Source organism: Apiospora hydei, assembly GCF_038363865.1.
Source record: "Apiospora hydei strain CBS 114990 chromosome Unknown utg000004l_segment0_segment0, whole genome shotgun sequence".
Classification (NCBI taxonomy): domain Eukaryota; kingdom Fungi; phylum Ascomycota; class Sordariomycetes; order Amphisphaeriales; family Apiosporaceae; genus Apiospora; species Apiospora hydei.
The window spans coordinates 2,900,524-2,927,311 of record NW_027117363.1 but is presented as its reverse complement, the minus strand read 5'-3'; the positions used below and the strand labels follow the sequence as shown (position 1 = coordinate 2,927,311).

Below are 26,788 nucleotides of genomic sequence, written 5' to 3'. Positions count from 1 at the left end.
GGCCAAGCCTGTGGATCTGAGAATGCTTCTGTATTCTCTTCTGGCATCTGTAAAAATTCCCTGGAGTGCTATGGCCCGGCTGGTGCAACATGTGACCGGCGATGGTTAACCACTGTCTGCGAATAGGGGGCCTGGTTCGGGTGTCGTAGCAACCAATCTTCTCCCTTCGGCTGGTTCTTGATAAGGATTTATCCTGCATCGAGGATCTCCCAAACAGTCTGGCATATTATCATTATTTAAATCTATATATTTACGATTATTTGCTCTGTTTTAAGTATTTTGCCTCTGCTGGCCCGCCTTTATTACTTGAGTAAGTTGCCGAAAAGAAAAGAGAGAAAGAAAGCCAAAAGAAAAAAAAAGAAAAAAAGAAGAAAAGAAGAAAAGTCACGGCGTAAAAAAGGAGAATTAAATTGCCGAGGGAATATAGCTGATCAAGAGGGGAGACCCATCTCTAAACCAAAAGTGGCAACGGAAGAATGTTTACAAAGGATCATAAAGTGCGGCTATGTTTCTGGGTTTTGGCAGGATAATCATTTCACCGTCATGAAGCAGTGTCTCCGGGAATACCCCTGGGAAGATTGTAGACAAATTCAGGCCTGAGTTGAATGCTATCCCGTCCGGACCCAGAGTAGCCAGAGTATGTGACCCGGCAGTCCATGTGATGTGGCAATGAGGGTCAGCAATCAAACGCCTTGATACTCAGCTACAAGGTTCAAATAACTCATCATATATAGAATACAAAGAGGTGAGAATAAGATTTTGACATTTGATATTAGCTTCCATTGACTATACCAAGGCTATAGCTGTATATATGCACACTCCAAGCCGACAACGACGACGGGCCCCTTTATGAAAACTTCCACATTATGAATAGACCATGACTAAGCCGGTCCATGAGCACCACCCAGCTGGTGACTCCTTGAGCCACTAAACAAAAAATGGCAATATCTAAACCTGGTGGTGAGCGACGGTAGGTCCGCCTTTGGGCTCGTCGTGCTCGAGGTTGTGGACGACCTTCTCGACAGCCTCGGTCTGCTGGGCCACAAGTGCATCGGATTCGAACACTGAGGGAGAGTATTGCATTAGCATTGCCAAGAAGAACAGTAGAGGAAGAAGTATAAACATACAGAAAGCAAGTTCCTCCAGAGTCCGGCCGTAGGTCTCGGGATAAAACAGGAAGATGAAGATGTTCTCGAACGCGAGCCAGCCAGTGTAAGCAGCCATGAACTTCCAGCCGATGGCGTCCATAGCCAGTGGGTTGACGTAGGTAGAGAAGAAGCCACCAAGCTTGCCGAAGATCTGCTGGACACCGATACCGCGAGATCGAGTAGCATAGGGCCAGATTTCCACGAGGTAAGCTGCGAAGATTGTCAGCAACATAGACTAAAGTAAGATTCTTCGGAAATGGGGGAGGACTTACTGTAGGTCAACGAGTTGTTACCAATGTTGTAGGTCGGCGAGTAGGCAAAGTACCAGAACAACGCCGAGATCTGCGCGGCCGAGTTGGTGAAACCTCCATCGACGGCCTCTTGCAGCCTCTCAAACGAAACCGTCATGGCCAGGAACGCAAACAACATGGACGCTGACGAAAGCAAGAACATGAAGCGTCTTCGGAACCTCGCAACGAAGACGGCGATGACGGTGGCGTTGATCAGACTCCAGCACTGGTTGGCGATGTTGATCCTGCTCTTGGCGTACTTGGACGTATACCCCATCTTCTCGAATAAGACGTTGGAGTAGTACGAAAGCAGAGTGTTGCCCGACATCTGGGTGAAGAGTCCTATGAAGACCGAGAGGAACACGCGGCGGCGCATACCGGCGGTGGCGAAGAGCTGGGTCCAAGATTGTTTGCTGTTCTCCATCTCGAGTTTGATTGTCGTCTTGATCTGAGCTATTTCGGCGTGGACAAGCTCAGATTGCGCATCACCCTCGGCGTGATATTTGACTAGTATAGCCATCGCTTCATCGTCGCGGTCCTTGCTAACGAGATAACGAGGACTCTCGGGGAGTAGGCTTGAGACCAGTCAGCACCCGCAAGCAAAGGCGTTGCGCAGTCTACTTACAAGACAGTGCAAATTTGGAGGAGAGAAGGGACGATCTGCAGCAGCGATGGCAACCTCCAGCTCCAATCACCGACAATCTCGACGGTCCCAATGGTGATTGCAGCAGCAACAATAGCACCGAGGAAGTAGGATGCGTTGAAGAAAGCAGTCAGGGTGGGACGCTCTTTCGGGTGACCGAGCTCTCCAATAAGAGACGAACCGGAGATGATGCAGAAGAGGATACCGAAACCAAGGATCATGCGGGCGATGATGTACATGGCAACTGCAAGAAGAACGGGTATTAGAGCGCGGCTCATTTCTATCAGTGAGAGGGATCATCCCTACCGTGTTGAGCGAAACCCTGGAGAAGCGCCCCAAGAGCTTGGATCAAGGACCCTATCATGATCGACCACCGTCTACCCAAGCGCTGTGCGAGCCATGGGGCTACTGGAACCGCGAGGATCGATCCGAGTTGGTAGCAAGCGTTGATGAATCCCAGAATGTCGGGCTTGATGGCAGGCTTTCCCTTGGCATCCAAGTGGCCCTCGCCGAAGTCTGAGTCCCGTCAGCAATTGCGCAACTAGTATAAGGTGTTGTTTCTCGTTGCATGGGCTGTACATACAGCTGTTAAAAGGAGGAGAGATTGAAGGGCGTTGATGAGTTGGGAGTCGAATCCCGACGTCATCTCAACACCCATACAGCAGATAAAGAGCCAGAGGTATAGAAATCGCAGGTTGGGCTTCTTGTACCATGGCGTCCTATCCCCCGCGACGATGGTCGCGATGAGGGGATCAGCCCCATGTCCCTTGTTCAGAACAGCCATTGTCGACGCTCGGTATGTTGCTTTCAGCGGTGCTCCAGGAGGTATACGAGGGATGGGAGTATCAGACGACACTGCAAGAGGAGTAGGGAATGGGGCGAGCCATCGCGCTTGTTATGTATAAAGTAAGTAGCCGCTGGCATGCCGAGTATCCATGTTGTCGGACGCAACAGCTCATACGATGGGTGCCGTCCGTTGAGACTCTGACCCCTGCTGTCTTGCCAAGACATGCACAAGTAATCTGTACGTTTTCCCCCGTGAATAGGACCGCTGCCCCATGGGCGGTGGGAGGGCTGATTGGCTCCAAGTGACCGGGTAAATTGAAGGGCGGGCCGTCACCCGACACTGCAATCTGGGGCCCCAACATGGGGAAACGAGCGAACGGGATCGTCTGGAGCAGGGCAGGGAACGCCCTTCCAAGTCAAATCCGTTCTGGCCCATAACTGTTGTCGCGAATGTGCGTTTGGTGTTCCCAGCCATGATAACCACGCCTTTCTACCGTGATGTTGGCAGTGCCGTCGAAGCTTTTCTGGTGGCCGAGTCGCTCCCGGCTTGGCCACAAACACAAGCACGGGCAAGCATCGCACCGGCACCTTGGCCATGCTTAATCGCTGAACGAACCCGCGAGCCGAGGCCTTGGTTCTTGGCCTGGGCTGACCGTTGTCCCAATCTGGCTCGATTTTGCTGGACTGCCAAGGGCCTTCGTTGGATCTGCTACCTCCCTTGCATGGAAAGCATGCAGAATGATCCTCCGACCAATGGTGCTGGAGTGAGCTGTTGTCAGCCGCGCAAAAAGTAGATTGCACCAATCAATTATATATAGCCTACCACTCCTTTGAGCTGGCTGATGCGACCGAGAGGGTTACCGACCGGGTGGTGAGGCGACCAACGTGTGGTAATACACCTTCTGTCAAGCGGCCTCAAGAATGCCTTACCTTGGCACCTGCGGGTTGGGAGCGACGCTGTGAAGTGAATGCTATATCGGGTATATGTGCCGCAAAGTGTATTCACGATGCTCCCGTGGGATTCGTCCATTATAGGCTAAGTGTGATCCGTTCAAGCGGAATCACACAATTTGACGGCTACAGTACCTGGCTGCAAGGGACCACCCAGCCCAATATCGGCCGAAATTTGACGCTGGCGAAACCTGTGCTTGCCAATGAGAGGTCGCCTTGCCGGCTCGAACGATGGTGATAGTTCAAGGGCCGAAACGGTGGTACAAGAGCCAGAAACACGGCATCGGCGAGTTAGGTCGGCCCAGACCAAGCTCGGTTTGGGAGGCGTCGGGTCAGGAGGTCGGGTCATACCCCACGGCAGCGTACGACGTAACGAACAGGCAGTGGGCGAGACAGGCGATGGCCATAGCCTAGGACTCAAATTCTGGAAATGTCGAAAGGGGGATGGCTCCCGAGTTGCCGTCTTTAGAACCACACAGGCGGATCCTCTGCCCTGGCCAAGAAATCCAAACGGACCAGACGGGGGAAGACGATGAGCAGCAAGGAGACGCCTCCCGAGGTTTCCGTTATCTACTATTTGGACTTGCTTGCCTACCTCTCTGCTTTCCACGTCGGTCCTAAATCTCCCAAGGGAATAACTGCGTTCCTCCGTAACTCCGTTCACCTGCTCCAGGCTCTGGGCATGCAAATGTTCTCACTTCTCAGAGTGTACGGACAGAAACATGCAGGCAGGGGCGCGGCATGAGGTGGGATCCGTATTCTCGCTAGTAGGGCGGCAGTAGTGGTACTACGTTTCGAGGTGGTATCGATTGGGAAAGATGGCCGCCTCGTCGTGTGGTTCAACCTTCTAGTGCGTGGTGCCATCTTGGGAATTCCGTGACCATGGCAGCATGGGGAGAATGGGAAATGGGTGCGCTAGAACATATGATGGCAATCCGGGGTATTCTAGCCCTCGTTCTAATTGGCTTGTTCGTAGCAGCCCGGTCCCGCTATTGTCGCTAATTTTCCCGTTTTCCCCCTCTGCTCTCCAGCGCCTGTTAGCCTGTGATCGGATTTTATCTACCCCCCCCACCACGTGAAAAAAAAAGTTGTACGCCTCCAGACCAGACAGCGGCCAGCATATGCACCCAGACAGACCTCCCCGAAGAAGGGATTTTCAACCTTGCACAAATTACTAAACCCCCTTCGGCCGGCCTCAGAGGTTGCACCCGCCAATCTCGCCAAAATAAAGAAGAGGATGGGCAGCATCGCAGTAGAACAAGTTCCCTTCTCCTCGGAGCTGGTCGAGCATAGGTCCACTTATGAAATCTCCCAGTCCGCCTCAACCAAGATCCCCTTGGTCATCGTCGAGACGGCCTGTCGGGCTGAGAACCTGACCCTGACCACGTGGTCCTCGTCCGTGGTCATCTCGAATACCCTGCACAAGCTGGACATCCCTCTGGACCAGCTGCGCGCCGACGCTCCCCAGGAAACCAAAACTGCTACCCACCATGGCTACAAGATCCTGGAACTGGGCGCTGGTACAGGTCTCACAGGCCTGAGCGCGGCCTGCATATGGGGCTCACGTGCCTTGCTAACGGACCTGCCCACGATAGTGCCTGGGCTGCAGGCCAACATTGACGCCAACTCATCCCTCTTCCAAGCCCAAGGCGCCGGCGCTGGTTGTGGCACCCTGGACTGGAACGCCCCCTCGGATCTCTTCATCTACGATCCCGCCTCGTCCTCCGAGGTCAAGGTCGGCATCACGGAAGATAACAAGTTCCCCATTGTCATGGCGGCCGATACCATGTACACCGAGGACCACCCGGAGCTCCTAACCCGCACCATTGCGACTTGTCTGTCTCGTAGCAAAGACGCCAGAGCTATAACCTGCTGGCCACAGCGTGTCTGTTACCTAGAGCCGTTGCGCGAGTTCTGGCGCTTGATGGAAGAACGGGGCTTAGAGGTCGCCCAAGAAGGCCAAGAGTACGCGGATTTCGAGGGGCTAGACGATGAGCCATTGCATGAATGGAGCGTGTGGAGGTGGAAAGACCTTCAATAGCCCATTGGGCAATTCTGGAAAACCCTAGGGTATAGCCATATACTACATGACAAAACTGAAGCTACTGGCTTCTCTAACAAGCTCGTTTGACGCGCCTAACAATGCCCCATGGGCAGGCGGTCAAATACAGGAATAAGCAAACAGCCCATGCCCCATGTGAACCCAAAACCACAAACTCCTAGACTATGCATATCATAATCATGTACATATATTCCACACACCGAACTCCCGCCAAATGCTTGCTTGCTATAGAATGTCGCTACTCTCAAATCAAAACCGAAAAGAAATCAAGAATACAAGAATCTCGACAAGTCAACGGTTCGCCGACCTGTGATCTTGCCCATGTTCTCCTGTCCCACCAAGTCATTATCCGCCTCGTCGTTCTCGCTGTCTGGGATGATCATGTCCTCGCTTCCTCCAGTCTGGTGTAGAGACTCGACTTCCTCCAAGTCAACTGGGGGTAGGGGTACGAATGAAGCATTGACAGGAAGGTTTTCAAGACTCTTGCGTGCTTTACTGGGTCGTTTCGCCGGTCGCGGTGCTGTAAAGCTGGGTGTAGCTGGACCTTTTGCCCGGTTCAGAGCCTGGGACCCAATTCGTTGCAGGGGCGTCATAAGAGGAGTGGCAGGAGTCGATTTGTTGGTAGAAGGCATGGTGCTCGACGTCATGGAGGACATTGGCGTTGAGGAAGTCGAGGAGCTCGAGGACGCCGATGCCGGTGTAGGGCGGCTGCTCTGTTGGGATTGGTCGAAGGTGAAGCGACTGATGGCGGCTCTCAATGGTGTTGCCGAGGGCAATTTCCCGGTATTCGGAGCGGGTGCGTTATTTCGCACATCCTTTTTGTTGTCATCCTTAGAGATAGTAAGATCGTCCTTGTCAGAGTTCTCCTTGAAGACCATGATCCCCTTGTTTGATTTGGCAGAGTGCCAGCTACCGATATCGGGAAGTTCATTCATGGCCTCCTCCACCGAGTCATCCGACATCAAATAGCTGCTGTTTCGCCTCTTGCTTTCCTTCTTGGGAGCTGGGAAGAACTTGCTCCGTTCTTTGGTGCTCACAGCTTCGACGTCATCACACAGTCTGGTCTTCTTAGGTGGTCGCGCAGAGGCTGTAAGCCTTGTCGAAGATTGACCCTCTGCAACTCTGGCGATGTTCACAGTTTCGCGGCGTGAAGTTGACCCCAGCGTGGCACCATCGTTGAGCAAGAGGTTCGAGACAGGTTCGGTGCGGCGCCGGAGCACTTGGGATCTGGAATTAACAGGCTGGTTCGTATATGGACGCAGTGGCTGCGACGGCGGTAATGCTTCGTCTTCGATATAAGGCCGCGGCAAAGGAAAGACAATGGGGCGCTGTCCGTTGTTCGTCAATGAGGCGGTCCGCTGGGTGTCTATCGAGAAACAGTTTGTGTCCATGTTGCCCAGGGGTATACGGCTGTGCCCATTGAAATAGGAATCTATGGGTTTGGCCGCGGGCTGCGGAGCGGGCGTGGTTTGCGAGCCCAGGCGAGGTGCCTGAGGTCGAGGGCCGACGATTGACGAAGCCCGGCGCTTCCGCGCATCAGGCGACTGTACTGCAACAATGATTTCTGCTTTCGTCATCGGATTGACGCAGCCATCGGCAATGCGCCGGGCCATTTCCGGTTCCACGGGACCACCAATGAATGCCATTGCACTGGTGTCAATGTCTGACGGAGGAGTGGTGAAATGTACCAACGCCTTAGCTCTGGGGCAGTAGACGCGCTGGTAGAGGAAGGTCAATTCGGCCTGGTGGAAAAGTTGAAGGTAATCGGCCGGGATGCGATATTTGCCATCGAATTGGAGCATCTTCACAACCTTTTCGGGTGTTTTGTGCTTCCGCAACATGCGGTACGCTGTCTTCAAGCCGAGAGCCTTGATGCCTTCAAGGTAATCGCAGCCGTGAAGGATTGCCATGTGTCTGAACTGTTCATCGCTCCATCCAGTCAAAGTGATCTCGCGGCAAGCCCCAAAATCCCGGCGGTTGATTTCGATACAGGCACCATGCTGGTCCAGCTTGGTGATGAGTCGCTTGGCGCCGAACACCAACAAATCAGAGTCCTCCGAAAGAATGCCATTGATGATGCCCTGGCGCTCCAGGTATACCAATTGCGGATCGGCTTCGTAAGGTGCCACGACGTATGGAACGCCGACTTTCTTCAGTTCTTCGATGACGGCACGAGCCATTTCGGGTGTGATATCAATGGACTTCTGAAGCTCACGGTGTGCGAGTGAGGGTTTCCCGGCCTTCAAAAGAGCCAGGCCTGACGCCCTGCTCTCTTCTCTCCTCTTGGCTCGCGATGCCTCCTCTCCTGCCTTGCTGGGGAGGAAGTCGCCATCAAAGACCATATAAGGAGTGACACCAAAGTGCTGCAGCATACGGACACGGTTCATCACGTAATGCACATATCTGCAAATCGAGTCAGCAGGTGACCAGGACGGGGAGAGGGTGGTAGACAAACTTGCGCGTGGGTTTGCCTTCTGCGAGCTCGATGGCACATGAGATGGCCCCCTATGTAGCCAGCCATAGCCATCAACTCCTAAGGTCTCACCCTTGTACTTCTTGATTTCAGTGGGCTTTTGAATGGACTTGAGTAGCGGAAGAAGGCCTGTGGGCAAATGTCAGCATGTTATTTATGTAGGTTCTGGAGCGACCTGAAATTACCTGAGATACCCATGCTGTCGAGCAGCAAGGCTGAGATATCACTAAGATCTTCTAGTGCCTCAGACAGCCATTAAAAAACTACCCACTTTGAGGCCGGATCAAGCCGGTTGGAGCTTTAGAGCAAAGGGTAATTGTATTCCAAAGCGAGGTTGGACTGGGGTGAAGACGCCCAGCGGAGTGACAGTCAGAGTGTTTCGATGTCCGGGCCTAAATCGACTTGTTTGATTCCGTTCCGCACACGCGCCGAAAGTAAACACCGAACGCCAAAACACAGGGGTGTGTGGCAAGCCTCACAAGCCTTGAGCAAGAGTCGGGGACGAAAGGGCACAAACACCAAATGCAGACTAGACACACTGCGGAAGGATTGGAATATGGAGGACGTTGGATGCAGGTCGGGGATTCGAGGTGTGCAGTGAAGTGCAGTGCCGTGAGTGTGAAGGGCGATTGTTGCTGCTTATGAGATGGACAAATGAGGAAGCCGCCATGCTGCCAACGCGCCTATTAAATTGGCTTGGTCGATAAGCCCACGTCCTCACCGCGTTGACCGCGACTTCTAGGGCGGGCGAGGATTGGGAAGCCACACTAGCCCGAATTAGGCCTAGAGGCGGATACCACAGCAACGGGTCCCCTGCAATCACTCTATTCGGCCCCTACCTGGCTTTGCCTGGTAAGGTTCAATGGGAGGCAAAGGTCAGTGCGCCAACAGACAGCCAGCTAGCTCGACCGAAAATTGATCAATGGGTTTGTGCCCCACCATGGCCATTTGATCCATGTGCAAGGCGGTACTGGGCAGAAGGGAAAGAGAAAAAAAAGATTTCCAATCTGCATCACCGGAAGAACATCCAGTCCATCTACCCTCAACCTCAAAATGCCGCCGAAGACTACATTGGAGAAGGCGAGGAAGGCCATCGTCAAGAAGAAGGGCCAAATCGACGCCATTCACCAGTTTTCCAGGGACTCCAAGCGACTCCACCGCGCCGCAGCCAGAGACGACAAACTCGACAAAATCGCATCTGCCAGGAGGAAAGCCGATCGGCCATACCGTTCGTCCACCCCCACCAATACCCAATCCAGCCCCCTGCTTTCACTCACACGCGCACACGGAGCACCCTCACTCATGACCACATGATGCTGACGTATCTCATCGCATCTAGTTGATCGGGCCGCCTTCTTTCAAGAAGCCGTCAAGCAAAATGATCTGAAGCCTCTGGAGCTTTCCGTTGTGGAAGAACTGGTCAAGACGTAAGTCGAATCCACCAGAGGCCCCCTGAAACTCTGAACCCCTTTACTGACTTTATGCTACAAGATATGTACACCAGTACGATGAGGAGCTCAGTGACCTCAAGAAGGCGCGCCGCCCTGGTCGTCCCGCGAGCACAAAGGAAGACCTCTTGAAGGTCAAGATCAGTACTCTCCAGAAGGAGTTTGAGAACGGATTCTGTGCGTTACACACGACTTGATGCCATGCTCCCCTTCTTTTCAAACCCGGCTGACCGACTGACAGTACTCCCCGAGTTGACCACGGAGGAGAATGTGATGCTACTGGATCGATTCGAGGGATCGTGGTCATACCTGACCAACCTCAAGTGGGTTAAGCTCGCGGAGGGCGGCACAGTCAAGCCGTCAACCTTCCCGCCGAAAGGAGACCATTAAGGAGAACCTCGGGAATGCAGTCTCGTTTTGCTCATGAGACCAGGCTCGCACTTTTTTATTTGCCGACTTTGATGTTGCGTCGGCTGATCTTTCCAATCCATCACCAACATTTGGGCTGTTGCATTCGGCGTAGGGCGTTTCTGAGACAGGTTAAGACGGTTTTTTGTCAATTCCCCATGATGATTCGTTGGCAGCGGCTAGGTACATACACATACATATACATACATATATGTGAGAAGCATGTGCTATCACGGCCACCACCTATTCCTTCTCATCAGTCGCGGCAACGTCATAGGGCGGATAAGGGACGATAACAACGCTGCATTTGGGTCACAGCATACCGATTACCCTCCCCTCCTCGCATGTCGTCTTCACCTTGACGCTGCGTGGCGTATGTAGGCATTTTCGTTGCTTGCACGGGGCGCAACATGAACCCGGCCTCTGCCATGGGGTCTCGCCCCAGGACGTCCTGCCGTGGCACGCGAATTAAGCGTTGCGGCTGCTGTCGATCGGCTCTCCGCATCCGCCCTTTGGTTTGTTTGGACGAAAGGGTCGTCTATTTGAAATCAGCAGCCACCCGCGCGTGCACTGCCTCAGCCCCCTCCCCCCTCTCCCCGGATCATGACCCCAGGCCGCGGCTCCGGCAGCCTGGACTCGAGGCCTTACCCCAACCGCCACGGCCGCATGAAGGCTGTCTCCCATACATAAGCTCGGCTTCTTGCTAACGTCGGGTCGAAAAGAGAAAGAGTAAAGTGAAACATGGCACAAAGAAGGCTTTCCTTAGCCCCGATCAACCATCATCAGCCCCCAGACACGGCTAGATGCGCAGATTACTACCGCCCGGATTCCATCGCCATGTTCTCTGGGGAGCAGCAAAACGACCGGTTGTCCTCGGCGTCCACGGTGGGACCGCCACGCAGCCTAGTAATGTGTGTACTTAGGCAGTTTGCTGCTGGCTTGAGAGGTCACTTGCCTTGCATCTATCTATACTTAGTCCTCAATTCTTCCGAATAATCCTATTGGCTTTCAGCGCTGCCTCCAACCAACCCCATCTTACAAGAGGGGTGACACTTGAGAGAGGAGAATGTCGATCTCATGCATGGATGAGATGGCAAAGCAAGGAAATCTCCTAGTATATAACAGCAGTCGAGTCTCATCTGCTCCACCCCTCATGACGATCTTCACTGAATATGTCTTCTCACTTTCAAGACCGCATACACGAAATCTGAAACTGTCCAACATCACTCTGAACCTGCCAAGTATGCATACAGCCTTCCAAATGATAAACAAATCTGATCTGATATTTGACAGATATGTGCCAGTACATCACCCATTCGAGAGTCTGCCTCGTCTGCAAGCACGAGGACACAGTCCTGATCTCGGAGAAGCACTGCTCCCACGCCAGACGCAGTGGCGTGTTCGGGAGCTGCGGACGGGGCATTGGCAGCGAAACCAAGAGCACGCCCCAGCACTGCTGGCAATGTAGAGAATACCCGATAGCACCGGTCATGTACAGTGGGATGAGATAGCCATTGGGTCTGTCGGGACACATACACCGCCAGCAGTCTGAGACTGGGCAACGTGTATCCCTGTTGTGATTTCACGATACGACGTTCAGGGGCTAGGGACGTTAAGATTTGGGTGGTCTTTATGTCTATATGGCGTTTTTTTGCTCTCGGTGTCCAGCCATTGATTTTCCACGGCGGCAGGGCGGTCTTCATGCCACATTCTATCGATATTATTCGTCATGAAATTTCGGTGTTTTGCACGTGATGACATTTGGAGGCAAGGCTCTGTGATTACTGATCACTGACGCTTACCTTGCTATTTCAAGTACGGGCGAGCTCCAGGCCGAGCAGCAAATATTACAATGGTAGAAGGCCACGAACTAATCATAATAGCAACAGATCTGACAATCGAATGAAAGAGAAAAGAAAGAAACTGCCAGCCTTGGCCAAGGGACCTGTTGAGCCACTCTCGATCCACGGATCTCCGCCTCGGAACTCCATCAGAGATCGATCGATACCAATGCCCAAAGCCAAGTAGGACGACCATATTCTCCAGAACCCCGTTCCTCGCTATATGTTACCATCCACGAATCCTGCACATAACCGCCATGTTCGGCCCACGGCAGATCGGCATAACGGCGGGGGATCCATAAGCGGAGAAGTCGGCCAGCCATATTACATAGACCAGATGGTACCGCAGCAGAAAGCGCGATGTGTGAGACGGTCTGGCATCCCGGCGTGCGTTCCCGCACGTGGCTACGTTACACCGCTTGACGACTATAGAGTCTGCTGCTCCCGTGGGACAGATGGCTGTCGTCCACTCCCACCCAACTGTATAGGTCTGGACCGCTATGCCTCAGAGTAACTGGTTCCGCGGGTGAGTCGTATGCACGTAGAGATCGCAAGCAGTAGTTTTTTCCGGTGCTCTGGTAGCTAAGCATGATGGTGTTGTGTGGGCAAAATTAGGCTAATAGTATGCTAATTATCTGTGTAAGGATGGTCATATCCACCAATGATAACTGTATATAGTAGTGCTTGATGATAATGGAATTTTTTACTGCACTTGCTAGAGTGCCGTTCTGCTTTTTTCTTCTCTTCAATATATATCCGGAAAACTTGTTCTGCTAGAACGGCAACCAGAAGAAGCAAGTTGTCTATGGGTATAACTTTCCTCGACAGAAACCCATCAGCCTCCGTGTGTTGAGCTGGCGAGGCATATAACCAGGAGACAAATAGATACAGCTCCTCGTACGTACACTGGCAAGGCGCGTCATTTCAAGCTGCGTTATACTCCGATCTCTGTGTTAGTGATGTTTTGATCTTCCATATACATGTAGTTGGTATGCATGTTGCTTTGCAGTGTAATCATCAATGTGTTGTCCTCTGCTTCGTGCACACACACACTTTCCGATTTATTGGTATATCACACATGATTTTGATACGACGACGAGCAACTTGGGATCCAATAGCCATGTCGATTACTTTCACGTTGTGGCCTTTATCCACCTCCCATCTGAGTATTTGCAGAATACTTGTCTCTGCCTCGACCCACACTCCATATCAACACCGGCAGAAAGTTTGCTAAGGGAAGAAATGTAAGTACGCTATGATAGGCCGAGTACATATTCACGAATCATTGCATAGATGTGTCTTCACCTCCGACTCAATGGCAATGCTATTCAGTCGATCATTCTGCATAAACTCTTATGCCTGTGGCAGTTGCGAAATGGTATCCAAAATTCCAACTGCGGTCTATGGAATATGGGTTTACCTAAATCGATTACCGGTGTTGTTGAGATATGAGGCCGTACCAAGCAAAATCAGCAGAACCACTGGGGAAATCCATAAGCAACAGGGCGCGATGACGGAGTGGTTAACGTGATTGACTCGAACTGGCGATATCAATTTCCTTCGGGAGCGCAGGTTCGAATCCTGCTCGCGTCGCAACAACTTTTTGGCGTTTCTCTTTCTTTTTACCTGCGAGTCTCGAATGGTTCCCGCACCGGTCATAAATACTTACAAACCATCCATAACTTGGGCACTGACGAGATATTGATAGGGCTGTTAGGAGCCCTCGTTGTCTAAGTGCCAATCGAGGTACGTACTTCTGAACGTTGAACTCGGGCGATATAATCAGCTGCCACTAGTCCGCAAACAGCAGCACTTGTGGCCCGTGCCGCAATCGATTGGGAAGGGACTTCGTTCTGGGCTAGCGGGCGCCAAAAATTTCCATGGAGCTCGTCGGAAAGCTGCATCATTGGAAGAAGGGAAGAAAGCTCATCCCGTCCATCTTTTCCCACGATACCCCCAAAACCTGCCATTGCACCTTGTACCACTCCTTCCACCCAAACCTCCCACTTCATATTCACCCCCCCATCCGTCTTCTTCTACCACGCAACCGCCAAGATGATGTCCATGAGAGCCGTCGCGCGCTCCGCGCCCCGCTCCATCAGCCGCCTCAGCTCCGCCGCTCTGAGGCAATCCACCGTCGCCCGCTCCAGCGCTCTGCTGAAGGCCACCACCGCGTGCGCTCCCGTGCGCTCCTCCCAGTTCGCCTCGAGCTTCTCCACGACGCAGTTCCGCACAGCCCCCGCCGGCGAGGTCGACGAGGAGCTGTCGCTCAAGCTCGACAGCGAGCTGCAGTTCGAGACCGAGATGAAGGAGAACGAGCAGCTGCCCGCCAGCATCCAGGACTTCCTCGACAACAGCTCCTTCGAGCTGGTCGACACCCCGGCAAGGAGGACGTCGTCCTCAAGCGCAAGTTCGGCAACGAGAAGTAAGCCATTGATCCTCTCCAGATAGCACTCTTCTTTTCTCTTAGCTAACCCATGTGCCCCGCACCCAGCATCACCGTCAGCTTCTCTATCTCTGACCTCGCCAACTACGAGCCCGATGATATCTACAACGAGGACAGCGCCCTGACCGACGAGGACGCCGAGGGCGGCCAGCGCTCCGCCGAGGCCGAGGCCGAGGGCGAGGAGGGTCTCGAGGGCGAGGAGGACGAGCCCGCCGTCCCCTGCCGCCTCAACGTCGTCATCGAGAAGGACGGCAAGGGCGCCCTCAACATCGAGGCCGTCGCCCAGAACGGCCAGATCATGGTCGAGAACTTCTACTACTTCAAGGACGCCAAGCTCGCCCACAGCGAGACCGCCGAGGTCAGCCACACCGCCCAGGACACCTACCCCGGCCCCCCTTCGGCAGCCTCGACGAGGACCTCCAGATCCTCATGGAGCGCTACCTCGAGGAGCGCGGCGTCACCCAGGCCCTCGCCGTCTTCGTGCCCGACTACATGGACACCAAGGAGCAGCGCGAGTACCAGGCCTGGTTGAAGGAGGTCAAGTCCTTCATCGACGCTTAAATCAGGTCCCGCGAGAACAAGTATCGAGTATGGTAATGGTGTATGATCAAAGCAGAACTGGGACGGCGAGCACGCAAAATCTGGCGACAAGAGCCGTGTGTGCGGGTGTAGGATGGAAGGAGGAAAAGAAAAATCTCTTGTATAAGTTTCCACTCATGACGACTGTATGTGTATAATACCTACGACAAACTACGACAAAAAGGACCAAATGATTCCCTGGGAGGGTTTGGCACGCAGCTGATAAATAATCAAAAAATCAACGTCTCTCAAATATCGTACTGTGTTTCGTCTCCCTATGAAGAGTGCAGATCAGTTCAGCTGTCACACAGTACTCCAATGACCTCGAATCCTCATCCAGACAGTAAACGATATCTCGCTTGTTATTTTCTATACCCGTGACACGGACTTGCGGGAAGCGAGTCGGAGCCAGTGGGAATATATCGAGGTTGTAAATGAAGCACAGACGCATTCGTCCTTCATCCCTTTTGGATGGCCCAGAGAACACTTCCGAACGGTACCGCACGACAAGGAAGTTTACGCTATCAGTCTGGGAAAGCAAGCGAGTAGGCCCACAGCAGATCATTATTGGCTCATCTTTCAATTCTTTGCTCGAGCAACAGGTCTCTTCTGATAAGTACATTTGGTGTGGATAGTCGTAACATTTTTTGAAACGGTCGCCGGGCCATCATCATACATAGTGAGCAGAGAAGGCCAGCAGTCCCGCCATTGAGGAGAAGGTCCAATGCCAATCGATTGGCGGCCCTCCAGGTTTTTTTTCTTCTCCCCGTATTGTGTGTGGTATCAATATAGGTATAGGAAAATAGAGGAAAATAAACATCATGTCGTCAACAAGGAAAAAATAATAATACTAAAATAAACACTGCAAGTCCTTTGGGGGCGGGGCGGGAGTGGTGATTTCGGATAACCGTGAAAGGAAGAATCGCTAACCTATGATACGATCAACCCACGACAGCCAGGTTTGGTCTGCACATAGACGGTCCATGGCCGCCCGGGACAGGCACACGAAAAGCTCCTGGCTCTTCGATGATGCCGCGGCAGGGAGGATGAGAGCGGTGTTCAAGGTCCACGTCGGCAGGCCCCTCCTGATCGCATCCGGCTTCATGACAGTGACTCCGGGGATTTTCCACTCGGCATCGGCTCCAAAGTGCCGCCATGTGTTGAAAGCCAAGTAGTTGGACTGCCTCGGATCCGAGTTGACGCCTACCAGTCGAGGGTCTGGGCAAGCCGCAAGCATCGCCAGCCGCTGTTCCACATACTTGTCATCGATCGCATCGATTGATTGCGTAATCGCCGGGATGATATCGGCCAGTTGCGCGGCGTCCTTGTCCTCTGTCGCCTCCATCAGCCTCGCGGTGGGCACGGTGGCAAAGGTCGGAAACGTGGCATTTCCGAGGTAGTCCTTGGTCTGATCAATTAAGGCCCGGTATTTCCAGTTGACCGAGTTCCAGAGCGTCGCGATGTCCCTCTCTTCGGTCGAACCTATATACTCTTCAGTTCCTGTGCGAGCCCTGACAATATGAGTAAATGCTAGGGCTGCTAGACAAGCGTAAGTTGAAGACACCTCGTTGTCGCTCGGCTCCGGGCAGGTGCGCCGTTGAAGCTCCTTGATACGTTCGTCGGAGAATGTGAAGATCTTGCCGACTTTGTCGATTTGCTGTAATGGAGTTACGCTCTCAAGAAAACTCGGCTGCGTGGGACCGGTCTTGCCTGGCAACGTGGTGTATTCGGGGCACCTGGCCACGAGGTCCCGGAAACCCTCGCTCGACGTTATTTGTTGGTGGGCGAGATTGGGAAAGGTTGGGCTCGAGGGTCCACGCAACATGTCACCTCTTGTCTCGGCAGCAAAACACTCGAGAAACTCGCGTAGAGTTTCTCCGTCGCACACTGCATGCTGCAAGTTGCAGACTAGAAAGAGGCCGCCGCGGACAAACCGGGCGTGAACGAGGCATGCTGGGATAGGCTTGTCCGTGTTCTCAAAACTGACAGATGGCTTCGTCGACGGGCCTAGGAAGAGCTCGGCGGGAAACCCCTTTGACTTCATCTCGTCGTACCTTTCGCCTTCGCCTCCCCTTGACCATTCGAGTGGGATTTCGGCCTGGGGAGCCTGTGCCTTGTGGATTACTCCGGAGCTAGGGTCGACGCGAAGCCGGGCGGCAAAGATTGGCCTCTTGCGGGCGAGGCCGGCCAATCGTGCCTTGAGATAGCTCCAGGCATTGTGAATGGGTTGGCCGTCGTGTGGGAAGCAAAGCACCACCGAGATGTAGACCCTAGGTGCGTGCTGGTTCCAGATGGATAACGGCACCCATTCGCCGCCTTCGACATCATCGCGCTCTGGCGTGGGCGAGGGGTAGGTCATGTGAGTCCGATCTTGACGACCGTTCCGATGGGGAGAAGGGTCTCCTTGAGTTGATGCAGGCCGGTTTTGTGTGCGCCTTGAGGCCGGAAGACATCGCATGATGTTCTGCTGGGAATGGTTTCCGCCTCGAAAGTCCAACATGATGGCGGGATGTCTGCTGACAGACAGCGGGTTGTGTGGGTGTGTATGGGTGTGTGCTGATGGCGGACAAGAGAGGTATTATATAGTGCGGTGCTGGAGGGTGTAGGCGAGAGACGGTGGTTTATCGTGTAGACAGAAAATCATGTCTCGAGGTGGCCGGCGTCCAAACAAACTTATCATCTCTGCTTACTCGCCACTGAATGTCAAACAGTGGTGACGTACCAGCCGCAAACAGCCTCGCACCTAGGTTTGTCCTCTGAGAGATCCGGCACATGATCTGCCGCGCTGCGGTATCTTGACCCGGTGGTGAGCCCTGGTCTGGGATGTGGACAGAGAGAAAATAGAGGGAGGGAGAGGGAGAGGAGGTGAAAGGAGAAACCTTTGGGACCCAGCTTCGCAATAAACGACGGCCGAAGTAGCCAGCGTGTTTCAGGGAGGAGAAGACAATGTATCGATATTTGCGGCGGCCGGCCCAATGCGAAGGCGCGGTGCTGTGGTGTGCTGTGCTGTCGAGCGCACACCGAGTATTCGAGGAGCGCATTGCATGCCGAGCCCATGGAGAAGGGCGGCCATGGCATGGAGATAGCAGCAGCAGCAGCAGCAGCAGCAGCAGCACCTGCTCAGGTGGCTTGGCGGAGCCCGCAACGTTGGGCTGGTCGCGTCTACCCGAACGGGCGAGGTGCAGATACAGTTCCGTCATTCCACGTAGCTATCCTACACTATGCTACAGTGCGTGCGCAGGCAGTGGGCATGGCAATATGACAGGACACAGATCGGAGGGCGGGTTTGCGCCGTCTGTGGTTTGCTGCAACCTCATGCTGGGCCCATCTTCAGCCGCCTTAGGGCCCGGGATGCTTCCAGGCTGGGGTCGCCCTTTGCCCAGTTCCGTCGTTTCGTCCTTTTTCTTCTTCTTTTTCTTCTGGGCCGTCCGTGGGTGTGCAGTACTTGCAGCACTCGCAGTGCGTGCAGTGCGAGGTGCGCAATCGCCGTCGGTCTTGTGCTGGTGCCTGTCTATTTCCACCGGGGCCCCGCGTGTTCGATTTCCTGTTCATCGGCTTCGTTTCCATTGGGATTAGCGGCAGGCGACGGGGTGGATTGCATACATACTTGCAGTAGCAATAGTTGCTAGGCCCTGGGTCCGTGGCCGAGAGACCTAGAGACCTAGAGAGCTAGAGACCTACCTTATCTGTCGGTAGGGGAAAAGGTAGAATGGTAGGGGCACAGTCTGGCTGATGGTTCGGGCCATGGCCGCACATTGCATGTTTGTGTGTCTTTGTTGGTGGCCAAGTTTGATGATATGATCTGCAAGCGTGTGCCATTCGAGGTGGGCGAGGCCACTGTGGCAGGGGGAGGGGCTTGGGTCGTCTTGGTAGGTTGCTGCTGCTGCTGCTGTTGCTGCTGTTGCTGCTGCTCTGGTTGGTAGGTTCCTGGTGTCTCGGCTACGAAGGTGGCTTTTGGGCAATGGGACCAGGGTATTTGGAGACCTGGGAGTCACGGAATGTTGCTTTTTCTTCCATCTCGTTTCTTTTTCTTCTTGTCTGCCCATCTGCTCAGTTACATTGATGCGCACTCCCAATCCAACTGCCCGACCAGCATTTAGATGAAAGAGCCGCCGCCAGCGAGCACACACCGAGCCACCCCGGTTTCCGTAGCTCCATATTGAGTTCAAACGCAAGGGGGATCGTGGGTGATCAGCATTCCATACAATCACACAAACACTGCTTCGCCTTTTTTTTTTTTTCTTCTTACTCCTTCGCACACTCTTTTCTCACTCCCTCCTAGCGTCTTTCTCTCCTCCGCGGCACGCACGGCTTCGCCAGCCGGGCCACGGATGACATCCGGCATCCAATGAAGTGGCGCTATCACGACCAGGGTCGACACAAGTCTAGCGACTCGATGTAACCAGCCTCTGGCGCCTCACGACCAAGATGCTCGTGGATGCTCGTGGATGCCCTCCTGCACGTGCCATTTGGTGGGCAGCCCCTGCACTTAGTTATTTTCGGTTATGTACGTATTTGTACGCACCTGCAGTGACGAGGAAAACGGGAAGAAGCAGCGGTCTGTCTATCTATCGGACTGCTCGGCCTGGGCACTCACAGGGATACGATACTGATATCAGAAAGAAAAGGATTAGAATGAGATGGTTTGCGGCGCAGTCAACGGTTTCTTGGTTATCCAACTATGCCTCTCTCTGCACTGCACGTGCGATCGTGAGTGAGGCCGCATTGACTTTTTTTGTCCCTTCTTCCTCAACTCTCAAACCCGGTTCCCCCTCTCGTTCCTCTCCCGCCGTCTTCTTGGTTCTGGCATTTAGTCCACGCCGCACTGGATGGAGACTCCGGTGGCTCGCGGATGCATCCGAACCGTGACACATGGAGCTCAGGAACGCTCGAATAACTAGTTTCATCATATCTACGTGATTGCGCTACAGAGTCTCACATATGTCGCCGGCACTCGACGCGACGAGTTTCTCTCTCGAGTCGTAACAAACAAACGACCAATCATACTTAGGCTAAAGCCAAAGCGTACATGCAATCACCGCCCAGAGAGATGGATGTGCCGTGCTATTCATGTAGGTGAGTATGCAGGTATACATGTAGGCAGTTATGCGTTGGTCGTTGTCCCAGCGCCGTGCCAGACATTAGGGCTGCATGTGACCTGCTGGTGACAGAAACGATAGAATTGGAAAATGGGATAGATCAGGTACTTTCCCTCATGCAGGGTTCCCTTTTCGAAAGGATCGTCTCCGATTCACCGTACAGCAGCAGCGGGAGGCGGCAATCCCACGCCGTGGCGACCAGGGGTTCCGCGCCTGGGGCGGCCTTGGGGGAAACATACGGGTGAGTACATGTCGTCTGCTTTGCCTGTTCCACTGATACTCCCCCTATATTTCGATCTGCTAATGAATCGGTTACAGCACTTCTCGGCCCTGAAACTTGGTGAGCCGAGCAAGGGATCAGCACCGTCGTGCCCTTTCGGGCCCCCAGTGCATGTATGACTTATGACGAACATTTTCCAAGGCAACGAAGGCTGTATGACTCGAGTCCCAACTTGGATATATTTGCGAGACGTATCTTACATCATGGCAGTATCTGAGTGGCCCGGCCTAGCGGAACACATCTTTCGCCTTTGGTATGATTCAATGATATGTTCTCAACGTGGTTTGCGCTACTAATCCGGGCGCCCAAGTAAGGGCGGTCAATCTCTCCTGCTTGCCCAGCTGAGACTGTATATGGCCGATGATATATGATGATTAGTAAACATGTCTTCGTCATCGAAAATGACAACTCCCCAACCGCCCAGCTCTCCATTATATTCAAGAGGGTACGACTCATGTGTCTGTGTCCGTCATTCACGCTAGTGGTGCCTGATGAAGCATGAAAAGCAACAACTCATTGCGTTTTCTGACCTTGATATTTGGACCTTTTCCTCTGGCAGCCCTATGGAAATGATTTCCCTCATCAGTCTATCCGTTTTTGGCACACAGCATAGGGAAAGGGGGGGCCGCCGTTAGTTGCACTGGCAGCAAGTAAGGGGTAACCAGCCCCCAATCGGAGCTTTCGTGGTCGATCAAACTACGTAGAATGTACGGCACTACCCGAGCAGATGGCTCTAAGGCCCTTGCGTAACATCCCGTTTCAAACACCCCCTTTCCGTCCACTGCACATCAACGGTCTCCAAAAACACCTCCCGGGCCAATATCTTTGTCTCGCCCAATGTATTTGGACTTATAATAAAACAGTCCCCTTTGCTAGAACTAACAGTACTTAACAAACACTTTCGGCATCTGTCCCCACAAGCAGCACATGAACTGAACGTTCCATCTTCTCCAGTTCCAGTGGTTCCCTTGACGATGTTCATCCCAATTCAGGGGTGAAAGAAGAAACAATGGCCCTTGTTGCTCTGCTTGGACAAAGACACAGACATCGTTTGTTCTTTGGCTTCTGTAAACAATAGGATGCTTCTATATCGGCCCGGAAAATATAGATAGAGCCGATAGCCGGGCCACTGGCTAGCCGGCATTTTCCCGACTGGCCTTTGGATCACCTCGATCTGCGAATGGCAGCAGTGCCGTTGTACCCCGGGGAGAAAGACACATCGTGTCCGCACCCATCCGGGAGTCTTGAGGTCACGTACGAGGAAAGATAATGCAAAAGAACTTCAAGGGATCGGATTTATTTACTACCGAGTTACCAATATTCTCCTCACTTCAATATCCGCAGCAAACCACGGGTTGAACTATTCCCACGGGTTGATGTCACACCACACAAGAAGGCGAGCACTCAGTCGGTATCGACCAAGTCAAGCCTGATACGAAGATCCAACCTTCCAAAGCCTAATAAATACCTGCCATTGCCGGCTAGCTTTGGAAGCCCAGGTCTATATTGCCTGACTCAGCTTAGTCAACTAAGTCGCTGTCGGCCGTCCGGCCGTCTTCTAGTGCGGTAGCGAATCGGACGCGGCTCACAGGGTTAGCCGGGCGTCGATCGACGTCAATGGCGGTACTGGTTATGTTCGTCATAGCGAGTAGAGTCCATACTACAAGGTTGGTCTAGGGAGGCTTCCTCCTGTATGGACATGTTGTCATTGCGACGCTTGGTGGCCTTACCTTGATTCTTGGGGTGCTCGCGGCTCTCGAGATAATTGGCTTCCAGCAGCTCCTCTGGTGACTCGCTGCACCCTTCATGGACGGGCGTGTGTATCTCGTCCCTTCGCCTACATGTGCCGTTGACGATTTGGCCCTTTCGCTGCTGCACGAATAGACGTTTGCTGGACTCCTGGCAACTCTGGGAGCCGGAAGCGTTTTCTGTGGTGTGGGACATTTTGTTAATGTTGCTGGGAAGGCAAGGATAAAAGACTTAATCGTTGGTCAGATAATTAGTGAGTGGTAAGGCAGTCCAAGTAGCTGGGATGGTGATTAGGTCCTATATTGTAGCAGGCTAATAGGCAGAATTGACCGCTATATATATACAAGAGTATATGCTCGGCTAGCCATGGCTGTCTTCGGCGTTCCTGCGTCGGTGCCCTTGAACTCAGCTTGAGTTTCGTAACATAGTCTATGTGTGGTAAAGCTCTTTGTGTTATTTCGTTTTCAACTGGGTTTAAGTACCTTGTTTGTTCAAGTTGGTCTCTTTTAGGCATTCTGTCTTGGAAAAACCACTCCTTTGTCATTTAATTCTGCTCTGCGTAGTGTGTAATGAATATGGCGCCGCTCTGACCAACTCCCCTATTATTTATATTCATGCCAGCGCTGTACTCTCATGACTAACCTGTGATATATTAGGCAAGGATGCCTTGGATGGAACTAGCGGGTGATGAAAGTAAAGCTGCCCCTGCTTCTATGGTATATACCACACATTATCCTCCACGAAGAATATTGGCTTCATAAACGGGCTGCCCTTATATAGTTCATATAGCCACGGTGTATATGGATAAAAGCAGTAGTATTGTGGAGCTGGTTTCAACAACTGGTACTGAATCTAAAACATGAAGCGAGTGTTCTGTATCCTTCTTCCAGTCTTCCCACGGTAGCCTGGTTTTGTGGCCTACTACCACATTTTAGTAAGTTGTATTATAATGAGAAAATTACACAAGGATATGTGCGAGCCTTTGCTACGAGACTTATTATTTAGCCATATAGCTATTTCTACTATGGGCGCCATGTAGTGCCTATGGATGCCGCCGGCAACGAGGTAGGATTAGCAGCATCACGAGTATATACGCCGAGAAGCGACAAGACTTTATATTCGAAGGAATGAGCTAGCTACTTCGAGCTAGTTTCAATGTTCCGGGCTGGTTGCCACTCCCAATCAAGTCCAATGATGTCTCATTACAGCCGATATCAAATTGACCATACTTACCTTCTGATCATAATATTAACAAGTGGCGATACAGGAGTAGCAACCGCCATAGTGGGTTTGTGTCTAAGGAGTGGCAGGAACCTCTCCGTTGGCTAAGAGCAAGGAATTGGCTATTCAGCAACAACTAGTTGACGTCATGATGATTGATATCGACTCGGTGTATGATGACCCAGCCGCGGCCTAACTTGACTATGCTTATACATGCAAGCGCCTTTCCATAAGTCAACAAAGCTGTACAATAAAGTCCTAATTATTCAGTCTACCGTTTTGCACAGACGGCGGCCCCTTGACTGACAGAGTCTCACGGAGGGAAAAAGCGACAGCAGCAGTGCGAGTGTCTCGTTTTGTTTTAAGAATCTACAGCTTCAATAATTTTGCACGTTGCTGGCACATCTTGACTGAGGTCAATGCCAGATAAACTGTTCATCCTCAGCTCTCCAGGTCTGTAAGGCGATAGACACATCGATTACACCTTCTTGCGGTTCCTACTCTCGTTTACAGTCACCAAAGGTTGAGGGGTACTAAAAAGTCTCAGCCCAGCCCAGCTGTAGCAGACCGACTGCGGAGAATAAAGAAGTGCAACCTGGTTAAGGATCAAAGATCCTGCAAGCAAGGGGCGGGGGCCGGGAGGGATCCAGACGGCGCAAATGGTTGCGGATGTAGATGGCACTAAGCGAAGACATTCGCGGTTGGGTGAGTTTCTTCCAGACGCACTGAGATTGATGAGGATATCACAAGATCTGGAGATATATGGTCAGGTAGGCCCTGCTATCCAGTCATGACAGGGGCTCATCGCCCATTGAGAACGTTGCAGCGACAACACGAGACCATCACAATATGCAAGGGAAGGTTCGTTTCCTAACTTCTTGGACGCAGCAGCAAAGAAAGAGAGACAGATGTGTTCCAATCTATGATATGAATGGCAGCCTCACCCAAAGCGCCCTGCCCTGTCTTGCCCGTCTTATACCACAGAGAAAAAGGGCCATCAGATAGAAGTAATACCTAGTAACCACACGACATAACAACCAACCACCACACATGCCAACACAACAACAACAACAACGCACAACGACATGCCATAAGAAATGACGACGCTATCCCAGTATAATATCAACCTCGCCTTCCTTCGCCTTTGCCCTTGCCTTAGCCTTGCCACTGAAGCGCAATCCATTCTCCAACGCCAATTGTGAGTAAATACTACACGCGGGCGAGACGCTGACACGCAACGCAACCCCACCACACCACACCGTACGAACAATTCGAAGCCCACCCCCACACGCCATGCACATGTAACAAAAATAAAATCAGATCCGATTTCCATCGAGATGGACCGTTTCAGTTTGCTCGGGAACTTTGTTGTGTCATTAGAACCCGCGAGACTCAAGCTGTATGTAGTCTCTTGCCCCCATCTCGCGGCGATATTACCAATTCTGTAGCCGTCTCATCGCCCCGAAGAAATTCTACCCGGGTATCATTAATGTTGGCCAAATTGGTGGCTCTAAATCATGCCACCATCATCGTGTGCAGTACACCCCATCTCCCAAGAAACGAGACCGCGGCCTGCCCCTAGGTTGAAGATGTCTTCCAATCTTCTAATAATCATCTCATATCTCAAACAATCATGTCGGCGTCGATAGTCCCGTTACCACGACGGGGAGGCGTCAAAAAACCCGACCAGCCGGACCCGAATGTGTGAGAGTATTATTGTTTTTATGTTGGCAGATGATCTTGCCAACGGCTCCGAGCATCAATTTCAGCTTCAGAGCCCGAGTTAAAGCAATGCGTCAGCCGAGGCTATGCAACGTATAATGTTTCCTGTCGTCTTAGGACCTCTGTGCAACGACTTCTCGAGCATAAAATTCGACCAGCATCGTGGCATAAGCTTCTAGATCTTCGACCGGAACAGCGAGACGGAAGTCGTTAAGGAGCAGGAATTGCAGCTCCAGGTGGTTCAGCTCGGCCAGGGGCAAACCGCCAACCTAAGCAATGTTAGCATCTGATCATATTCTAGAAGAGACCACAGGAGGAAGTCGTACCTTGGCATATCTCGAGTTGGTATAAAACACATCAGAAAAGAATTTACTGGCGCAGGTTACTCCAGCAATAATCAATCGATGGATATTGAAGCTGTCCACGACGAAATACGTTGCGGGCGAGATCGATGTGGGACTCGTCGCGGATGGAACCCTCTGTGGCTTTAGGCGGGCTTCTCCGCCCTCGTCGTCATCATCGGCTAGATCAGAGTCGGTCTCGTCACTTTGCTCGCCCTCAGCGTCCTTCATTTCCGTATCGGCATCCGAGTCGGGTTGCGCAGTTTTAGCAGCGGAGTTGTGTTGCGCCGCCGATTTACGCCGGGTTTCCTCGGCTTCCATAACCATGTTATTCACCCGCTCGGTCATACGATCGAAGTAGACCAGCAAGCTCAGGAAAACCTCGTACGTTGTTGGGCAGTACTTGTGGATTCTGCTCAAATAACTCAGGATTGTAATGGCAGGCACATTCTTGCCATGAAAGGCAAGCACTGAGCTGCTCAGAGGACTCATAGTCGCGCCGTCATTGTTGTGACTGGCGGCCGTCTGTTGATGCGCGGCGTTTCTGTGCAGGGCGTCGTGCTGAAGGTCGTTGGTGGTTGTAATCTTCGTCAGGAGCGCAGCAACCATTTCGATGATGTCACCGATAGGCATGCCGCTGATTTCATACTTCATGGCTTGCAGCGGAGGGTCCTGGAGTATACCTGGCCCGTTGCCTCCATTCATCAAATCCACCTGGGCGAGTTCGCGGATATGGGCCAAATCCCGCACGACAATGGTATGGCCTTGCGAGGAAGAGGCATTATACGGTGTGGCCCGAGGCCCGGCCGATAAAGGATTGGTGTCGGATTCGGGAGAAGGCTGCTGCTGATGCGAAGACGACCTTGACGTTGCAGAAGACGCAACCGTCTGTGGTTGGGATGCCATGGATGCGACCGAGTTGTCGCTCCCATGCTGCGGCCTCTGGCCAGTCGACGATGACGAATCGGGCGGGGAGGGGAACCGGGATGCGCCTCCACTCGTAGATACCGGTTCTTGTTCTTGTGTAGGCAAACTATCTGTTTCGGTAGCGACAGCAGGTGCAGGTGTGTCCAGGGTTCGCTTCGACGCGGTGGCGCTCGAGACTGTGGAGGGTTTGTATTTCGGGGATGTGGAGGGGCGAGTCGTGAGGGGAGGCGCGACCTCCCTGGGGCGGCTTCTCGATTCTGATCGGTAAGAGGACTCGCGAGTGTGGGAATGATCGTGCTGCAAGCCCGAGGCCATCATATTATGGAAACGAGAATGATCCGCAGCGTAGTCGCCGATTACAGCCGCCATCTCAT

At 52.7% G+C, this 26,788-nt stretch overlaps 8 protein-coding genes across 8 annotated transcripts; 3 read left to right on the top strand and 5 right to left on the bottom strand.

Annotated features, from left to right (window-relative positions):
* Window positions 1-948: 948 nt before the first annotated feature.
* On the bottom strand, window positions 949-2,865 carry PG997_003436 (uncharacterized protein; the record flags this gene model as incomplete). Its single annotated transcript, XM_066807751.1, has 6 exons — window positions 949-1,064; window positions 1,128-1,358; window positions 1,421-2,013; window positions 2,064-2,325; window positions 2,388-2,597; window positions 2,661-2,865. The coding sequence occupies 6 exons, from the start codon at window positions 2,863-2,865 to the stop codon at window positions 949-951; spliced, it is 1,617 nt and encodes a 538-aa protein (XP_066671369.1).
* A 2,190-nt stretch (window positions 2,866-5,055) lies between these two features.
* Window positions 5,056-5,859, top strand: PG997_003435 (uncharacterized protein; the record flags this gene model as incomplete). Its single annotated transcript, XM_066807750.1, has 1 exon — window positions 5,056-5,859. One exon carries the CDS (start codon window positions 5,056-5,058, stop codon window positions 5,857-5,859), a length of 804 nt encoding a protein of 267 aa, XP_066671368.1.
* Window positions 5,860-6,146: 287 nt separating this feature from the next.
* PG997_003434 (uncharacterized protein) lies at window positions 6,147-8,551 on the bottom strand (the record flags this gene model as incomplete). Its single annotated transcript, XM_066807749.1, has 2 exons — window positions 6,147-8,482; window positions 8,539-8,551. The coding sequence occupies 2 exons, from the start codon at window positions 8,549-8,551 to the stop codon at window positions 6,147-6,149; spliced, it is 2,349 nt and encodes a 782-aa protein (XP_066671367.1).
* Window positions 8,552-9,406: 855 nt separating this feature from the next.
* PG997_003433 (uncharacterized protein) lies at window positions 9,407-10,191 on the top strand (the record flags this gene model as incomplete). The annotated part of the gene is made up of 4 exons (XM_066807748.1): window positions 9,407-9,581; window positions 9,693-9,780; window positions 9,845-9,978; window positions 10,043-10,191. The coding sequence occupies 4 exons, from the start codon at window positions 9,407-9,409 to the stop codon at window positions 10,189-10,191; spliced, it is 546 nt and encodes a 181-aa protein (XP_066671366.1).
* A 3,914-nt stretch (window positions 10,192-14,105) lies between these two features.
* On the top strand, window positions 14,106-15,057 carry PG997_003432 (uncharacterized protein; the record flags this gene model as incomplete). Its single annotated transcript, XM_066807747.1, has 3 exons — window positions 14,106-14,443; window positions 14,545-14,854; window positions 14,920-15,057. 3 exons carry the CDS (start codon window positions 14,106-14,108, stop codon window positions 15,055-15,057), a joined length of 786 nt encoding a protein of 261 aa, XP_066671365.1.
* A 943-nt stretch (window positions 15,058-16,000) lies between these two features.
* On the bottom strand, window positions 16,001-17,434 carry PG997_003431 (uncharacterized protein; the record flags this gene model as incomplete). Its single annotated transcript, XM_066807746.1, has 1 exon — window positions 16,001-17,434. The coding sequence occupies one exon, from the start codon at window positions 17,432-17,434 to the stop codon at window positions 16,001-16,003; it is 1,434 nt and encodes a 477-aa protein (XP_066671364.1).
* Window positions 17,435-21,974: 4,540 nt separating this feature from the next.
* On the bottom strand, window positions 21,975-22,398 carry PG997_003430 (uncharacterized protein; the record flags this gene model as incomplete). The annotated part of the gene is made up of 2 exons (XM_066807745.1): window positions 21,975-22,080; window positions 22,154-22,398. 2 exons carry the CDS (start codon window positions 22,396-22,398, stop codon window positions 21,975-21,977), a joined length of 351 nt encoding a protein of 116 aa, XP_066671363.1.
* Window positions 22,399-25,259: 2,861 nt separating this feature from the next.
* PG997_003429 (uncharacterized protein) lies at window positions 25,260-26,783 on the bottom strand (the record flags this gene model as incomplete). The annotated part of the gene is made up of 2 exons (XM_066807744.1): window positions 25,260-25,415; window positions 25,473-26,783. The coding sequence occupies 2 exons, from the start codon at window positions 26,781-26,783 to the stop codon at window positions 25,260-25,262; spliced, it is 1,467 nt and encodes a 488-aa protein (XP_066671362.1).
* Window positions 26,784-26,788: the final 5 nt, after the last annotated feature.